Source organism: Balaenoptera ricei, chromosome 13 (assembly GCF_028023285.1).
Source record: "Balaenoptera ricei isolate mBalRic1 chromosome 13, mBalRic1.hap2, whole genome shotgun sequence".
In the NCBI taxonomy this organism is placed as follows: domain Eukaryota; kingdom Metazoa; phylum Chordata; class Mammalia; order Artiodactyla; family Balaenopteridae; genus Balaenoptera; species Balaenoptera ricei.
In genome coordinates this window covers 101,017,381-101,036,159 of record NC_082651.1, presented here as the reverse complement: position 1 = coordinate 101,036,159, position 18,779 = coordinate 101,017,381, and the positions used below count along the sequence as shown (strand labels likewise).

Below are 18,779 nucleotides of genomic sequence, written 5' to 3'. Positions count from 1 at the left end.
CCCGCAGCCCTTCCTGCTTCACCCCAATCCCAGTCCTGACGAGACCACCACACTCCCTTCTCTCTGTTGGAGGCCGACTTAGGAGTCTTAACATTGAGAGTTCAGACGAGTAGCTTACTGTGTTCTCTGTAGACAAATGATCAACTATATATGGACAAAAACTAAAAACGTAACCAGTAATCTATCATTTTACTATCCAGAGAAAACTACTGAGAATATTTTTCTTTGTGTAATGTACGTAGATAAATTGTTACCGAAAGGAGACTGACTGCATTTTTTCTCTCAATAGATTATAAATAGCTTACATTTCAAAACGTATACAGTAATATCACTGGTACGTGAGTGAACACAGATGAAAGTAAATATAGGGAAATTCGCTGTCATATACTTACAACTTCTCTGTGGGTGTGAACAGAACGAGGAGATGAGAACGCTTATCTGAAGGGCAGAAACAGCTAAATACCCGCAAAGCTCTACCTGCTTCTAATTAGCGACAATCAGTGGAGCACCTGGCCGGGAGGCTCTCTCCAACAGAGGCCGGGGGCTGCCCTGCTCGCCCACCACCCTTCCTTCCGGATAAACGTCAGAGACGACGTGGCCGCGCCCACTCAGGAGCCGCGGACGAAGCACGCAGAGCGGAACACCGTGGAAGGCAGGGGCCTTGGAGGCTGGCTTTCAAGCAGGGAGAGTCCCGAGCGGCTGAAACGTCAGCTTGCTTCATGTTTCATCTGGATCACGACAGGACAAGGCTTGGCCACGCCGGCCTCTGGAGGGAAGCCACGCACGGGCCCAAACCGGGCTGTCTCCTCGCACGGCCGGGGTGCACGGCAGACACCCTCAGTAGGAACGAGGGGAAGGTGCCGACGCGTGAACCAGTGCGAAGCTACGCCCGAGGGCAATAATTCGCGTTCTGGCTCGTCACATCCCAGCCGTACGCCGCCCTCCAGGAAGTGCTGCATGCCTTTCGAGAGAGGACACGTTTGTAAAACAGCACGTGGAGACGTGTCTTACTCAGCAAGCGGGCGCACCTGGCTCCAGACGGCCAGCTCAGCCCACAGCCGCGAGCTCCCGGGAGACCCCGACGTAGCGGCCTGACTGACGCACGAAGGACCGTGCTCTCCAGCGCCGAGCCAGGCCTGCGGAAGGCGCCGCCCTTGCTCGAGGCGTCCCCGGAGCCCCGTCACGGGGAGGATGGGGAGGTGCAGCACGCGGGGCCCTGGGGGGCTGGTGGTGGTATCATCGTGCTGCCGCGTTAACCCTAAAATTCAGAATTTCCTCTGTGCCGTGGACACACGCCCCCAAGAACAATGTGGAAGTGATGACAGATCGCTTTTCTTTTTTTTTAATTTGGCCGCGCTGCGCGGCATGTGGGATCTTAGTTCCCAGTTTGATCTTAGACCAGGGATCGATCCCGTGTCCCCTGCATCGGGAGCGCAGAGTCTTAACCACTGGACCACCAGGGAAGTCCCGACAGATCAGTTGTTTTTTTTTTTTTTTTTTAATATTTATTTATTTATTTTTGGCTGTGTTGGGTCTTCGTTTCTGTGCGAGGGCTTTCTCTACTTGTGGCAGGCGGGGGCCACTCTTCATCGCGGTGCGCGGGTCTCTCACTATCGCGGCCTCTCCTGTTGCGGAGCACAGGCTCCAGGCGCGCAGGCTCAGTAGTTGTGGCTCACGGGCCTAGCTGCTCCGCGGCATGTGGGATCTTCCCAGACCAGGGCTTGAACCCGGGTCCCCTGCATTGGCAGGCAGATTCTCAACCACTGCGCCACCAGGGAAGCCCGACAGATCACTTTTAACATAAAGATTTTTAATCCAGTTTAAAAAAAAATACTTAAAGCAAACTGCCCTTCAAATATGAGGTTAATTTAGGGTTTTTCTATGATTATAACGAATTAGGTATAATTGTATCTCAGAATTGTTAACTAAAAAAAAAAGGTACAAGTTTTTCTATTAAAATTCAAAGGCTTGATTGTAAAAGAGATTTACTGTACGGAGTTTAACCTAGAAATCTCACCTGGAACAAGTAATAACCCAGATAAAATAAAAATTAATTATACACACATACAATCCCACAAAGGATCTAAATGGGATGATTTTAAGGAACCATATGTACCAGCATATAAGGTAACTCCAAGCCACAAGCCTAACATTAGGGCAGCTACTTTATCTTGAACAAGAACGTGGCATAATCAAGCGAGGCCCCCTAACACGCCAGCTCGTCCCCACAGCACCCGCTACCCAGCCTCCCCCGTGTTTTGGGAGAAAAGCGTCTTCTCTCTGTCCACTACTGTCATCCACTGTCACTCCTCCGCACAGGGCAGGCGTGGCCTCGCCTGGTATCTGCTTAAAGTCCAAGAATCGGGTCCAGATGGGGCAGCTAAGTGGCTGCGTTTGGGGCGCTGAAACTCACTGGGTCACAGCTGAAGGCACGAGCTGACACAGGGCCACTGACCACTGATCCTGAATCAGAGAAAATGAGCGGATTTGCCCAGAGCTCCACAGGTGCTTCCACGTACAAACCGGTGCTACAGCTGCTCCCATTAAAACATATTCTGATCCAACAATCTTGCAGAGGAAAGCTCACCTACCCTCAAGTCTACAACACAAAAGCAAAGAGAATACGACTGATTTTCTGCTGCTATCAGGTCTGGGACCTTCACAAGGGGGGCCGGGGTGCACCAGGCCCCAGGGCACCGCTAGGCCGTCTGTGCCAGAAACTCTAGGTACTGCCCGCGGGCCTCGAAGTGGTCAGCCGGCCGGTTGTACGCCGTCCACACTGGGTCTCCCACAAACAGCCGCATGGCCTTCACGTAGTTCTAGAAAACAAGCAAACACAGCAGCAACGGTTAGACCAGCTACGGAGGTTAACGCTCCTTGCTGTTTTATCCCTGCGTCTTAGCACTTTCTTCCGTCTTCTGAAAGGCAGTGTCGGTGCCACGGCGAGAAGGCCTCGTGCTCGGGCGGCCAAAGCATCTGCAGCTCCAGCTCAGCGCTGACCCCGCACTCCCTCGGCAAACACACCAGCCGTGAGCGCTGACCCCGCCTGGGCGAGTCCCCTCCTCCCCTCCTGCTTCCTTTGGCACCGGTTTCCCACGAATTAGAAGGGAGGGCAGCCTGCGTCACGATAGAAACGTGCGCACCTGTCCATCCAGGGTTCACTTGCAGGAATTTATCCCTCAGGTACACTCACATAAGTACAAAATGACGAATGTGTGAGGTTACTTATTACGGCACCGTTTACAACAGCAAAAAACTGGAAACAGTTGGCGTACCCATCTTTAGGGGTCACCCGTCAATGGGATAAACCAGGGTACGTCCCACAGTGGACACCAGGCAGCTGTAAACAGGAACGAGGCCCTTTACATCCTGAAACGAAACGATCCCAAAGCACCGCGAGCAGAAAAAAGGAAAATGCAGCCCCACCTATAGAAGTCGGCTACCTCCTGAGGAAAAGGGAAAGAAAACTCACATTCGCCTGATATGGGTGACATCGCTCTAAGCAGATTTTTTTTTTTTTTTTTTTTTAAGCAGATTTTTAAGGACATAATAGTGGTTACTTTCAGGGAGAGATACTGGGCGCTGGGAACAGGGGTGACAAGGCGACTCTTCTTCACACACCGTCTCATAATCCTGAGTTGTAAACCTAGTGCGTTCATTTCCTAGCCAAAAATCGTGCTAAACCTCAGATTCGTCCGAATCACACCCAGAGACCCTCAGAGCCGCCCTATTCCTGCTTCTGTGGCCGGTCTTGATGGCTCTAGTGCACGACTGTTCAGGCCCAACTGGAATGCTCTTAAAATGACGAGGGGGCAGCGACCCTGAGACCCGCACAAAGCCGGACCCCTGGACGGATGCCTCCCGCTGACCTGCGTGCACGGCCCGGGCGGGCGGGGTCCCCGCGGCGCCGGCCACTCGCTCAGAGGTGGCATCCTCGCCTCAGGCGGCAGGGCTGAGTGTCCACGTCCGCGCACAGACCAGGCCCCAGCAGAGAGGACCGCAGGCCCACCTTCTCGTCCAGCGTGAAGCGGTGGTATATCCCGGCGGGGAGAGTGATCATGTCTCCCTTCTCCATGAAGATCCGGATCCACCTGTCCTCTTTATCCCTTACGTCGAAGTACCCACTGCCGTCCAGGATGTAGCGAATCTCATCATCCAGGTGTAAATGCTCCTCATAAAACATCTTAATCTAGAGCAGGAGGGGGTTCTCGTGAGCCCTGAAGACCAGGACTGAGGTGCCAGACACGCGCTCCACAAGATAAGAAATATCATCACACGTACGAGGGGGCGGGAGCTAGAATGTTTCATGAAACCTACCGGTGGACGAGCAGGAAAAGAAAGAATGAGCACACAGCACTTACCACGTGCCGGGCAGCGTTCTCAGTAGCTTATATTACCAACTCCTTCAGGAGCTCTCTGTCACCCCCGTTTGACAGATGAGGGTGTGGCTCAGAGAGGCTACGTCGCCAGCCCAACATCACACAGCCTGGGGGTGTAGAGCCTAGACTCCCACGCAGACATCCTGGCTCCTGCACCGCACACGGCAGGCACGCTGATCACACGCACACACACGTCACATGATCACACGCACCATCATGCTGATCACACACGTCACGTGATCACACGCACACACCATCATGCTGATCACACGAACACACACATCACGTGATCACACACACTCCATCATGCTGATCACACGTCATGTGATCACACGCACACACCATCATGCTGATCACACGCACACACATCACGTGATCACACACACTCCATCATGCTGATCACACACGTCACGTGATCACACGCACACACCATCACGAGATCAAATGCACACGGCAGTCGCACTGATCACATGGGCAGATCAGAAGCCACGTGTGCATCTGAGGAAGGCAGTCACCATCTCAACAAACACTTTCCACTTGTCCAAATGTACTTTTGTGTTTTTCAGATCTTTATCCCTCTAACATTTTATAATAAAAATATTCAAATACGCAAAAAAGTTGAAGGAATTCTACAGTAAACGCCCATCTTGCCTGGTTATGATCTCCCATCTCTCCCCCTCCTGCGCAGGAGTTGTAAAGCTTTCCTCGAATAATGTCTGCACGTTTCTGGAAAATCCACAGATGTTTGGAAAATCACCACTGACAGAGTAAAGCACATGAACACCTCCCTGTCAACCCCGTGGGCTGGTGAGGCTGCGAGGACGGGCCCCCGCTGCTCGGGGCCCAGAGCCCCTGGAGGGTCAGCACAACTGAGCATGCGCTGACCCCGCACCCCTCGTGGGGTTCACCCTGAAGAGACGCCCTGGCGACACACAATATGCACACGTTACGACCTGCCGTACTGGCTGTAAGACACTGGAAACAATGCAAAGGCCCAAGCAGAGAGCGGGAGAATACACAGCGTCCGTGAGCGCCATCACGATCACCGGAGACCAGGAGCGCGGCTCACGACGGGGGGTCGGCGGGACGGCGTGGAGGCGGCGGGGAGACGGATCTGCCTTGTTGTATAATTTTGGCTTCAGAACCTAGTTATGTTGTACAGAGACATAAATAAAGTGAAAACAAGCTTGGGGGCGGGGAGGGGGGCCATAAGTCTGAAATCAAGCGATATACTCATAACCAAAGAAGGATGAGAAAACTCATCTAAGTACCTTCTGAACACATTACTTTGACAACATCCTCAGTCTGAGACAGGACCACAAACAAGCCTGGAGCTCCAGGGATCGGCCTGCTGTTCGCAACGGTGTGGGTGCGGCTGCCATCCCGGAACCACGGGGTGTGTAGAAGGAGCGATGGGACTGGCGCCGCGTTCTTGCTGAGGGAGGACAGAGAGCCGAGTCTCTCTCTACAGACTGAGGAGCGGTCCTGAGGAGCGTGACGGGACTCTGAGGCATCAGCGTGAACCAACGATTTCTCTCACACGGACACACACACACGGGGGCACACACACACACACAGGGACACACGCGCACACAGACACACACACGGGGACACACACACACACGGACACACACGGACACACACATACACACACAGACACACACATACAAACGGACACACATAGACACACATAGACACACAGACACACAGGGACACATGCGCACACAGACACACACAGACACACACAGACACACGGGGACACACACATGGGGACACACACATACACACGGACACACATACACACGGGGGGACACACACATACAAACGGACACACATAGACACATACACACACAGACACACAGGGACACACGCGCACACAGACACACATACAAACGGACACACATGGACACACACACATACACACACGGACACACAGGGACACACGCACACACACACACACGGACACACACATACAAACGGACACACATGGACACACACACATACAAACGGACACACAGGGACACATACACGGACACACAGGGACACACGTGCACACACACACAAACGGACACACACATACAGTCACGGACACACATATACACACGGACACACTCACATACATACACATACGTACACACACGGACACACACAGATGACACAAACACACACACATATGCACACGGACACACGCACACGGACACAGAGACACACACAAATATACACACGCGGACATACACACAGAGACAATACATACACGGACACACACACAAGTACACATACACACACGGGGACACACACATATGCACACGGACACAATACACACAAGTAGACACACACACACACACACACACTCTCTCTCTCTCTGTACTCATCCAGCTGGCGGAAGGACCTGGGGCACTGACCCCAGAGTAGCAATGAGGGCACCAAGCACCGTCTGGGTTTCCAAGTCCCCGGAAGAACAGCCGATTCCAGGGCCGGCTCAGGGGAAAAGCCTGGAACACGCTGACCCAGAAAGCACGGAGGTGCTGATAAACATGGGGGGACGCGTCAGGAGGGCAGGGGCCACTGAGAGGGGTGCCCACTTGCCAAGTCTGGAACAATCTGAACATCAAAGTGGATCACGGCAGGAATGGACTACAGAGCCATGAGGAAAATAAGACTCCATAAGCCCGTATTGATGTAAATCAACAGCAGAGAACAGAGAGGCCAACTCAGTACAGGAGGACGATGGCTGGAAGGCCACCGTTCTTACCCTGACAGTGATGCTGTTTCAGGCAGGAATCATCAGGATTTACTAAAATCGCCGAGTCAAAGTTTGATAGAAAACACGGTATTCACAGTCGAAAAGTAACTCTCCACAAATTTCTTATTCGTTACACCGGGGAAAAAATGGTCACTTCACAACACAGAAACGTGATGGGCACCAGCCTAACCAAGTTTAGCATCACCGGTGACACGACCCTCTGACAGCACGTGCCTCCCGACAGGGTACCCAGGGCAGACACAACACCACTTCTGTAGAATTCCTGCCAAAAACGCATAACCTGAGTCTAACCACGAGGAAACCTAAGGCAAACACGAGATAATCAGATAATAAAGAAGTTTGTTTTAGAAGAACAAGAGAGATAAGCCTATATTAGGAACAGGGTTTTATTTCAGGAGAGAAGCTATTCTACAAGATGGTAATGATAAAAATAGTCTAACTACTAGCATTTACAATATATGAGCCCCTTCTGTGGAAGACGGGAATTCTAAAATTCCAAGTTAGAAAACACCATTTAAATCTCGGAGGATCTCATGACTCACCAGGGCACTTGGTGAAAACTTCCATCGTTTTGTAAGGTGTTATAATATTTGTACTCTGAGTGACAAGAATAATTTGATATAGAACAAAGTAAGGAGATAAAAACCACAAAACACATCTATTTTAAACAATTTCGGTGTCGCTGCACCACTTTCATTCTTCGGTCAACGTGTTAAGTGTTGGTTCACCTACTTCTATTTTCTTTTTCAGGAACACACACACAGAAGACGTCCAAGCTAACGGAAGGGAGCCTTCCTGGCGGGTTCAGCAGAGAGAGCCTGAGACCAGGAGGAGGACCTGGGTTCTGGGCCTGGCTTTATCAACATGACCATGGGAAGCGGTCCCCTCCAGGTGTCCAATGATAAGATTAAGAGGCTAAAGCTCAGTGATCTAAGGCCGTAGCTTCACAGTTCATAGCTCAGCACGATGAAAGAAAAAGTCTTGGGACCAACACAGCTGCCAACTTTTGCAAGAAAGAAAAATTCTAAAACAACTATTATTGTCGCTATTGTTTCATAAAGGAGTCACCTTATTCCTGAGAAAGCAAAGATAACAATTTCAAAAACAAGGCAGTCGTTTAACTTATTAAAAACTCTGCACATCTGTTTTCTCATTTTGCCAAGGATCAGTGAGTTTCTTTATTAACGGGCACCCGGGAATTACCATAAAACTAACAACTTAAAAAAACCCTGACTTCACTTCCATATGAGGTGGGGTAGCAGAAACTGGATTTCCCCTCCCACCTCCAACAATCAAAACAAACACAATATAAGAAATAATGGTTTGCAGAACACCAGACACCAGGAAAGGGAAGAAAGTGACCCGTGAGACGGAAACAAGAGAGGGAACCCCGCTCCTCCTCTAGTTACACCTTGAGAGAGTTCTCAGGCGGTGGTGCGGGGAGCAGGGGACCCAGGCAGAGCACCCTGGGCTGAAGAGCAGAGCTGAGAATCTGGGGAGACCAAGGAGCTAGTATGCAAGACGGGAGTACCCGAGGAGAGAACTTCACAGAGAAAATCCCAAAGACCCGCACAGGATCTCCCTCCAGTGTTCTTCTGAGAGCGCATCAGAACACGCATGTGCCTAAGAAAACTACCTGAGGCTGGGAAAAGAACCATTCGATTCTTCAGGATTGAAAGGAACAGTTCCTGGCACTGACACCGCTCCAGGAACAGTGTCTGTCCTACCAGTCAGACTGGAAAAACCTCACTATGCACGGGGCTTTGTGTGGTGTACACAAAGGAACTGTGCTTCATTAGTGGGGAATAATTAGCTATAGGTTGGTCTACCTAACAAATCTTAAAGGAAAGACCCAAAAGGATAAAACTGTTTCCAATAAGCTTACATGCATTCTAGAACAAAACTCAAGAATATTTATACTGATACAACAATATCCAGCACCCAGGGAACAAAATCACAATGTCTGGCATCAATCAAAAATTACCAGACATGCAAAGAAGCGAGAAAACATAACCTTTAACCAGAAGATAAATCAATCAACCAAGACCAACTCAGACCTGAGTTTCCAAATGGAAACATGGACTTATGCAACAGAGTAAGGGGCACCAGAAATGCTAACTATACGGTAACTAAAGAGTATTTTTAAATATGATTTAAACCTCTTCACAATATAATTTACTACTTGAAAATAAAAACAATAGAGTGTGGGGTTTATAAAAGTAAAATGTTTGACAATAATAGCACAAAGATAGGGAGGGGAGAAAAGGAAGCATATGACTTTAAGGTTCTTCCAACACATGAAGTGGTAACAATTCTTGAAGGCAGGTGGATAAGTCAAGGAGAGGACTTCTGGTTTCTGGTCCGACAGGTAAAGAGCTTGGAAGTTGTCACTCCCATGCTCACAACAAGAAAACAACTTAACAAACTGAAATCAATGACTGTTCTCAGATCCATCAGGGGACTGACGTCACAGGGCAAAGCGTTACCCTGAATTCTCAGACAGAGGTGAACCCAGAGTCACAGCTGAGATCAGTTTACCTAGAGCAGAAGCCTCTGAAGCCTGAGCTGGCAGGAACACCTACGGGGTCATCTTGACGAACTGCAGGAGGATAAGCGTGGACTGGCGTGGGAAGCCCAGTGTTAAGGGGAGCCCCAGAGTTTCCTGGGTTTTATGTCCAGAATATAAAACTCTAAGGCAACCACTAAAACATTTTTTTAAATGATAAGCTAAGAGGAAAGAAAACAGAATCACACAAAATGCTCAATTAAAATCAGACAAGGAAGAAAAAGAGGGGTATATTTTTTAAATAATAAAGGACAAGTATAATAAATTAAAAGTTACAAATATGGTATATATCAATCCAGCCACATCAATAATCAATTTAATGTGAATGGTCTAAATCCATCAATTAGAAGACAGAGACTGTCAGAATAGATAAAAAACAAAAAACAAACAAACAAAAAACCCTCTAACTATATGCCATCTATGGGAAATCCACTTTAAATATAAATACACAAATAGGTTAAAAGTGAAGATCTGGAGAAAGAAACACCATGTTAACACTAATCAAAAGAAAGCTCAAGGAGCTACATTACTTTCAGACAAAGCAGACTTCAGTGCAAGAAACTCATAAGGGATAAAGGTGTATACTATGTAATGACAAAAGGGTCGAATCTCCAAGAGGACATAACAGTCTTGAACAGGTATGCCTCTAACAACAGGAAGGATACAGTTGAACTGAACGGCACCATCAATCAACCGGAAATAATTGACATTCACAGAATACTTCAACCAGCAACAGCAGAACACACATTCTTCTCAAGCTCACATGGCGCATTCACCAAGATGGACTATATTCTGGCCCACAAAACAAGACTCAACATATTTACAAGGACTCAAGTCATACAAAATACACTCTCTCACTACAGTGGAACTAAATCAGAAACTAATAGAAGACAAATCTCTGGAAAAGTCCCCAAATAACTGGAAACTAACATATGTCAAGAAACCTACATAGTTCAAAGAAGAAATCAAAAAGGAAGTTAATTAGGAGATATTCTAAATTGAATGAAAATGAAAATACCAAACAAAATTTGTGTGATGCCACTCAAGTAGCACGTAGGGGAACATTTACAGAACTAAACACCTATATTAAAAAAGAAGGAAGGCTTCATGTCAATGACCTCAGCATCCACTTTAAAAAATTAGAAAAAGAAGAGCAAATTAAACCCAAGGTGAGTAGAAGAAGGCAAATAAAGACAAGAGCAGAATTCAAGAAAATAGAGAACAGAAAAACAACAGAGAAAAATCAATGAAACCAAAAGCTGTTTGATAAGATCAATAAAATTGATAAACTTCTAGCGGGACTTGGGCAAAGGAGAGAAGGGACACAAATTACCAATATCAGGAATGAAGGAGACAGCACTACAGATTCTACAGATATTTTGACGGTAATAAGAGAATAGTCTGAATAACTTCATGCCAATAAATCTGACAACTCAGATGGAATGGACAAATGCCTTGAAGGACACAAACTACTTAAGATTATTCAAGACACAGATATTCTGGATAGCCCTATATCTGGTAAAGAAATTGAATTTGTAGCTAAAAACCTTCCTACAAAGAAAGCTCCAGGCCCATATGGCTTCACTGGTAAATCTGCCAAACATTTAAGGAAAAATTAAACCCATTCTACACATACTCTTCCAAAAAACTGAAAAGGAGGGAATATTTCGCAGCCTATTCTATGAGGCCAGCATTACTCTGATATAAAACCAAAATGAAGATATTAAAAAAGAAAGAAAAGCTTGTTTATTAGTAGCAAGTATAATGATTCCCCTTTTCAAATAATTTAGAGCTCCCTTACCTTTTCTTCGTAATTTGGTAGTTTGTCTTTGCATATGGTTATTATGTCCATCCAGGAGTAGTTTCTCTCTTTTCGGATCTTTTCTAATTCTGGATCATTCTCATATTTGTCAGCATCCAGCTAAAAGAGTTTAAAACACAAACAGGAGGTCACATGAATACAGCGAAACATTCTCTTTCTGGATCTCCAGTATGACTACACTCCAAATTTATCATCTAGTCCTTTGTCCATACTAAACCAACCTTTCTCCCCCTCCTTTCCCTATTTCTTTTAATGGTTTTCCCCTCCATAACAGCTAAAAACTACGCGGTTGTGTTTAATTCCCACCTCCCTTCTCTGCAAAGGTCCTGCCTGGGGGATTCCAGTCCCACCGCCAGGAGCCCAGGGGAAGCTCTCATCGCCTCCAGCCTGTCCACACCGCCGTGTCCTGTTCCTCTGCCACCAATCCACTCTGCAAGGCTGACTGATCTCTCCATGGCATCTCTTTGGTTACTTTGCTTCCCCTGGGCCAAAACACCTGAAGCTGTCAGAGCCTACAAATAAAAGGCAAATTCCTTAGACAGAGACAAGAGGCCTTCTGTCACCTGGCCCCGACTGCCTTTTCTACTCCTCTGTCCCTATTCCCTGTTTTTAAAACACCTACATTCTAAACCAAATGCGATTATGGGCTGCTCTTCAAAAATACCTGATGCTTCACAGCCCCACACCCCTGCTCCTGACTGCTTCCTCAGCCTGGAATGGTCTTTCACTGTTTCCACTTATCACAATCCTATCAATTGTTTAACATCCAATTCTAATGTCATCTTCTTCATGAACCACACCCCGTGGGCCCCAGGCACCATTACTATGAACTCCTCCTTAAAACTACTGGCAAAGAATTTCACGTATTTTGCCTTATGTTGCAATAAAATTCGCGTGGCATCCCAACTACTGAATAGCAAACTCAGAACACCTCAAAGTACTAGTCAGCGATACATTAGCTGCTAAAGACGACTCCCCAGATGAGCAGATCCACACAGTGTGCACTAGGGCTCCATCCACCTTCAAGCCCCGAGCGTGCGAGCGCTTCCTACCGCCCTGCGGCGGCACCAACAGAGCAGACAAAAAGGCTCCCCCTGCTGTCGCTGCCCAAGCGCGGTGATTATTAAGAAAGGTACGAAAATACACAGGACGAGTAAACGAAGTTTAATGTCGACAGCCCTTTGCCTCACCACCCAGAGCACACCGAGAAGGCAGGAGAAACTGGGTTTGACCTCCTGGAAACCGCAAAGATGCCTTTTACAGCGTCTTACTGTATCCTTTGGGTACATTCAGAAGTTGGCCGCTGTCTCACACCTGCTCTTAAACTGTCACATGTACCGCGAAACCCGAAGGGCAGGGATTTGCAGTAAAACAAACTTATTTTCTTCTCGGAACAGACACGATACTGCCCTGAAGACACCGCCTTCCAGGAGGTCGTGGGGGGCGCCTCGCCGCGGGCCCTGCAGGGACCCCAAGCCCTCCCGCCCCGCCCGTCCCGCCTTCAACCCGGGCGGCCAACGACCCCGCCGGCACCGGACCCTCCGCCGCGTTCCGAACGCTCACACCCTCCCCCCGCCTCGCCCTGGGCGCCGACACCCCGCCCCCACCCCCCCCAGACCCCGCTACTGAGCATGCGCACTGCGCACCGCGGCCTGGGCGCCGACCCCCGGCCCCGCCGCTGGGCATGCACGGGGCGCAGGGCGCACGGGGTCCCATCCTGGCGGCGGCCCCCGTTCCCCAGGGCGCGGGGGAACTCGGGGATTATGAACGGAGGCCTCTCCCGCCCGCCCGCGACCCCGCCCCGGAGACCCCGACCGCGCCCCCGGTCCCGCGTACCTTCCAGTAAAGGACCCCGAGCCCGCGCAGCTGCTCCAGGCCGACCGGGCGCGCGGGCTCCCCGCGGTGGGGCCGCCGCGGGTCGTCGGCCGACTTGTCCATGTACCAGGCCTGCACCATGGCCGGGCCCGGGGGCGGCGCCGCCGCCTGACCCCGAACCTGCTCGGGCCGGTCTGAGCCTGGGACCTGCGCCCGGGACCCGCGCGGGCCGCCCCTCCCCCGACCCCTCCCCCGGGAGCCGCCGGGAGGGAGGGAGGGAGGGCGGCGCGGGGAAAGAAAGCGGGCGGGACGCGCTCCGAAGGCCCCGGGCCGAGGGCTTCCTTCCCGCGGGCCGGCGGATGGGCTCCGAGCGCGGGGCAGGTGTCCCCCGAGGGCTGTCCGCCGGCTCGGCTCAGGCCCGGTGACCACACGGAGCCGAACCTGAGCGGGGCCAACCGCCCACCCGTGGCTGTCAATCAGCTCCTCGTGCAGGAGGCCGAGTGTGGCCCGGCCCTGCGTGAGCTCAGTCGGCCGGGGGAGGGGCTGCTTGGCCGGCACTGTGTTCCCGGTGCGCGGCATCGGGTAAAATTCAGCGCCCTCGAGCACTGCGCACATGCCTCGCGGGGTGAGGGCTACAGTCTCCTTGAACATCCAGACGCCATCTTGTGAAGCAATTTATACAGAGATTAAATAGTTAGTATTTTACAGCGAAGAAAGCAAATGCCAAAAAAAAGAGTGATTTTTGTTAAGCGCGTGCCGCTGAGATGGTGCACAGTTGTGGCTTGAAGCCAGATCAAGTCACCACAGAGGACCCCCGGCATCATTCAGGGTGGGATATTGTACTCTCCATCCCCCCCCCATGTTTACAATATCAGCAGTCTGCAATACCACCCTATAATTTTAAATTGCTTCCTTTTTCATTTCATCTCCTTTTCCTATATAATGTCATGTCCTAGAATAAATACAAGCTTCCCAATCCTTGAATTTCTAATCAGTTTAGCTGACAAGGGGGGAAAAAAATCCAGCTGCTCAATCAGCCTAGGTTTATCTCTTCAAATCGATCAATCAAAGAGATCAGCTTATCTCAGCCATTCACCCCAGTGTCTTTAACAGGGAATCAGGTAACTAGAACACGTGTGGGACTTAAGCTGGACTGCTTTCAGACAGCACATCCCCAAAGCATACAGCTGACTCTAGAACCTCCAGAAATACTGTGTGAAGGGCACACTTTTATTTCCATTCTGTTCTGTTGCACCCTGACTGCAAATACAGGATGCAACGTGTGGGCACGTGTGTGCCCACATCCTTCTTAAAGAGCCTGCCTCTCCAGCGCCTTACTTGACAATTACTGCCCATCCTTCAGGGCTCCACGGGAGACATCACTGCCCACTTTCTTTCTGCCCCTCACTGCTCTCTTCTCCCCTCCTCACCCTTCTCACCACTCCCTCAGGTTCCCAGATCCAATCACAGCCTCTGTTCTTATCAGCCAGTTCATCACAGCCGCCACTCCCTGTTCCTTCAGCTCGCTCCTTAACTCCCCCCCACCACCACCCAGTTCTGGCTCCTCTCGGCATGACCACTACATTGTGGAGTGTCCCAGGGCTAATAAGTACCGCAAAACTAACGCGGCCAAACCGAACTCTCGAGTCCCGCGCGTCCAAACATGTTTCTCTCTGTCCTTTGCCGACTCCGTAAACAGCAGCACCGACCACCCAGTGCCTTGATCCAAAAGCCCAGGGGTTTTCCTGTTTCCCCTCCCTCACCCTCAACATCCAGTCCTACCTACCAGCAAATCCTGTGGATCTGACCTTCCAAACACACCACAAATCCACTCACATCCCTGCATCCCAGCTCCTCCTGCCTGTCTTCTTGCCTCATGGAACTGACGACTGAAATTGACCGCCTGCTTCCATCTTTGCCCCGCTGCAGTCCATCCTATGCAGAGCGTGTATTTAAAAACACAAACCAGATCGTGTCACTGCTCGACTCTAACCCTCCTTGCTAACTCTGCCCTGGCTCCACGGCCCGTGTGGCTGGCGCCTGCCCACCTCTCCCTCTTGTCCTCTGCCCTCCACGTGCCCGGGCCTCCGCCTGCATCTCCCGCTCCTCCTCGCTGCCAGGCTTTGACATGCAGTTGTCCCACCTTCCTTCCTTGCTCTTCCTTTCTCCAAGCACTTTTCTCCTGCGTACTTCCATTTTTCAGAGTAAATATCCTCTTTTTTTTTTTTTTTTGGCCTCATGGTGCAGCTTGTGGGATTTTAGTTCCCCGACCAGGGATCAAACCCGTGCCCCCTGCATTGGAAGCACAGGGTCTTAACCACTGGACCGCCAGGAGAGTCCTGTCAGTTGTTTTCTTAAAAGACAGGCTCGGAACTTCCGTGGTGGTGCGATGGTTAAGAGTCCTCCTGCCTATGCAAGGGACACGGGCTTGATCCCTGGTCTGGGAAGATCCCACGTGCCGCGGAGCAACTAAGCCCGTGCGCCACAACTACTGAGCCCACACGCCACAACTACTAAAGCCCGTGCACCTAGAGCCCGTGCCCCGCAACAAGAGAAGCCACCGCAATGAGAAGCCCGTGCACCGCAACGAAGAGTAGCCCCTGCTCGCCGCCAACTAGAGAAAGCCTGCACGCAGCAACGAAGACCCAACACAGCCAAAAATAAATAAAATAAAGTAAATTTATATATATATATATAAAAGGCTCAGTTCATTTTGGGGAAAATGTCTGCCAAACACCCTGGGTGGAATAACCATAGTTATTTGGTGGCAAGCTCTGCTTGCAGCTCAATCATACAAGAGCTTTTTCCCTCAAAACAACCAGGGAACTTTGGCGAACAGTAGAGATGCTTTCTGTATGCTTCCTGCTTTGCCCCAGAGGCTATTACAAAGATGTCTACTCACGGGGGGGTCAAGATTAATAAAATTAATAATTTTTACTACTTCATCAGGACATTCTTAAGAGAAACGGGGCTTTGTTTTGCTTTGTCTTGTGAAGGACACGATCACTGCTGGTAGTTTTGTGCTGCGGCCCAAGCCACGCTCAGGCAGCAACAACGTGACCCACCTGGCTTCACCCCGTTCCTGCAGCACGCAGCCCGGGAGGAAGCGGGTACTGTCCTGGCATCCTCACCAAGCTGCTCTCCTCCGCTCACCTGCCCTTTAAGAACGCAGCTCTCTGGAACAGACCCAAACCACTATGTGTAAAATAGAGAAGCACCAAGGAATTATACCCATTGTCTTGAAATAACTTACAATGGAGTATAATCTGCAAAAATGCTGAGTCACTATGTTGTACACCTGAAACTAACACAACACTGTAAATCAACTATACTTCAATAATTAAAAAAAAAAAAATGCAGCCCTCAGCTCTGTTGCTTAGGGTGCAGGTGACAGAAATCCAACAAGCTGCTTAAGCAGACGAAACAAAACAGAGGTCCTGGCTCACGATACTGAGAAAGGTTAGAGCATCCCTTGCCTTGAGCGCAACTGGCTTTGGGGCTCGGAGGAACTTAACAGCCCTGTCTGTCTCTGTCTGTCTCTGCCTGTGTCTGTCTGTCTGTCTCTCTCTCCACATCCCAACTAGCTTTTCTCTGTGCTTTGGCTTAATTCTCATCCACCGGGATGAGCTGTTTGTACATGTCAGGAAACAGCCACGAGTAGCTCTGAAACGGTTTGCTTGTAATTCAGGGAAAAGGAGCTCTTGATGTAGTGTCTGGACATCCGGTCTCATGGAAGTTTCCAGGTGGCCCAGCAAGAGCCACGTGTCCACGCCGTGGGTCTCTGTGGGAGCCTGAGGCCCGGTTGTGGCCACGTGGGCAGCCGTCAGGGAAGCCCCGAGCCTGGCAGCCCCATCACAGCCTCAGGATGGGCAGGGAGACAGCGTGGCCCCAGGAAAGAAGGACCAGCTGGGCAGACGGCGTAGCGGATGCTCACGACAAATACAAACTGCCAGATTCTCCTACTTTTGGAGAGTTTCTAATTAAGAGAGAATAAAAGAGACGAGCAAAAGGACTCTCGGCTCCTCATCCTTCGTGTCTTCAGCTCAACACCCGTCCCTCCCGGGCCCTCAGGCTAAGCCCAGTCCGGGCGAGGCCAGAGCAAACCCAGTTCCACAGCGGGAGGCTGTGTCTAAACTCCTCTCCCATTAGGGCCAAACTTGAGTGAATGTCTTTAAATGGAAGAACCTGGAAGGCTTTCCGGAAAATATAGAAAATGTTCAGGGAGATTGGGTGTAATAAATAATGGAGGACATGGCAATAGCTAGAAGCTACAAAAGAGCACCTGGGCGAAAAGCACTGTTGCAAGAGCATTTTAAAAGCGAGAGCTAGAAATAAAAGTTTTTTTGTGTAACACAAGGGTCCATCCATCAATAAATGTAGGGTTAACAGTAAGACCTACGGAATGAAACCAGTGGGACGGCCCCAGATCCCACAAGTCAAGAAGACCTGGCAAAGTTCACTAACTCAGCACATAAAAGGACAAGAACTTTACCAGAATGGAGCTGGGTGACTGAGAATTGGACGCCTGTGAAACTGTTCCTTTTTGTGTGTATATTTGAAAAATTCTGATACTAATTTTTACAAAAAGTTCTGGGATTTTGAACTGAGAAACAAGCCATCTGTGCATGTAAATTTTTTCAGCTGAAAAAGGGAGCACGAGTCTGGATTTCTTAACAAAGAAGGAATGTTCAGGACCAGCTGCCTAGAGGCCCCAGTCAGCAAAATTTTGTTCAAACTAATTAAAAGGAAAACGTTTCTCTTGATCTTAATACATCTCTGAAATGAGGTCGAAGACATCCACACAGCCTTAGCCTCCTTTTCCTGGGGGGGAAATGCAGGCGTATTTACAGCATGTCAGTGAATTATCCCAAACCTTCGTGCCTCCAGGATGAAAATAAAACCGAATGTTTATTCCAGTGTGAGGTCACCTCTCCCGTCTTCACTTGTCATCTTTGGGATCCTACTGTCCCCCAAACACTTGTTCCAATAAAGCCTTTCCCCAAATGTGTTCCAAGTCACATATGTTGAGGAAAATGACAAAAAAAAGGGTTTTGAGGTCAAACACTTTGAGGAAACTCTGCTGATGTTATCTCTCTTCTGAAAACTGGTGATGTTTGTCATGGAGAAATTGTCTGATGGTGACAAAACTTGTCCCCACTCTAGAGTGGCATCCACTAATTCTAAATGTGTTCCACAGAACATTCTCTGGTAAACACTGTCAAAAGTTCAGAAATATCAGAAGTAAAACCAATGCAGCACCAGAGTGGTAACTAGTAAAAATTTATTGTGCACACACCAAAAAGAGTTTGAAAACCAGGAGAACTCCAACCAAAGCACAAAAGGTGGGGAGGGATAAACTGGGAGATCGGGATTGACATGTACACGCTACTATATATAAAATAGATTAATAAGACCTACTGTATAGCACAGGCA

General features: G+C 49.5%; 1 protein-coding gene across 4 annotated transcripts; it reads right to left on the bottom strand.

The window, feature by feature from the left end:
• Positions 1 to 1,326: 1,326 nt before the first annotated feature.
• On the bottom strand, positions 1,327 to 13,865 carry ADI1 (acireductone dioxygenase 1). Of its 4 annotated transcripts, none has more exons than XM_059942293.1 (4): positions 13,368 to 13,825; positions 11,511 to 11,630; positions 4,010 to 4,189; positions 1,327 to 2,819 (listed from the first exon to the last, which is right to left on the bottom strand). In XM_059942293.1, the coding sequence occupies exons 1-4, from the start codon at positions 13,485 to 13,487 to the stop codon at positions 2,700 to 2,702; spliced, it is 540 nt and encodes a 179-aa protein (XP_059798276.1). In that variant the 5' UTR covers positions 13,488 to 13,825; the 3' UTR covers positions 1,327 to 2,699. The 4 variants fall into 4 exon arrangements, with proteins under 4 accessions (XP_059798276.1, XP_059798274.1, XP_059798275.1 ...); XM_059942291.1 differs by lacking the exons at positions 1,327 to 2,819; positions 4,010 to 4,189 and adding exons at positions 4,196 to 5,105; positions 5,333 to 5,524 and having other exon boundaries at positions 13,368 to 13,865; XM_059942292.1 differs by lacking the exons at positions 1,327 to 2,819; positions 4,010 to 4,189 and adding exons at positions 4,196 to 5,105; positions 5,342 to 5,524 and having other exon boundaries at positions 13,368 to 13,864.
• Between the last annotated feature and the right edge of the window lie 4,914 nt (positions 13,866 to 18,779).

Coding starts and splice junctions, on each gene's coding strand:
- ADI1 (XM_059942291.1), bottom strand. CDS start 13,487: ATGGTGCAGGCCTGGTACATGGACAAGTCGGCCGACGACCCGCGGCGG. Junction 11,631..13,367: donor TCGGGGTCCTTTACTGGAAG/GTACGCGGGACC, acceptor AAACTCTTTTAG/CTGGATGCTGACAAATATGA. Junction 5,525..11,510: donor TACCAAATTACGAAGAAAAG/GTAAGGGAGCTC, acceptor CAACATAACTAG/GTTCTGAAGCCAAAATTATA.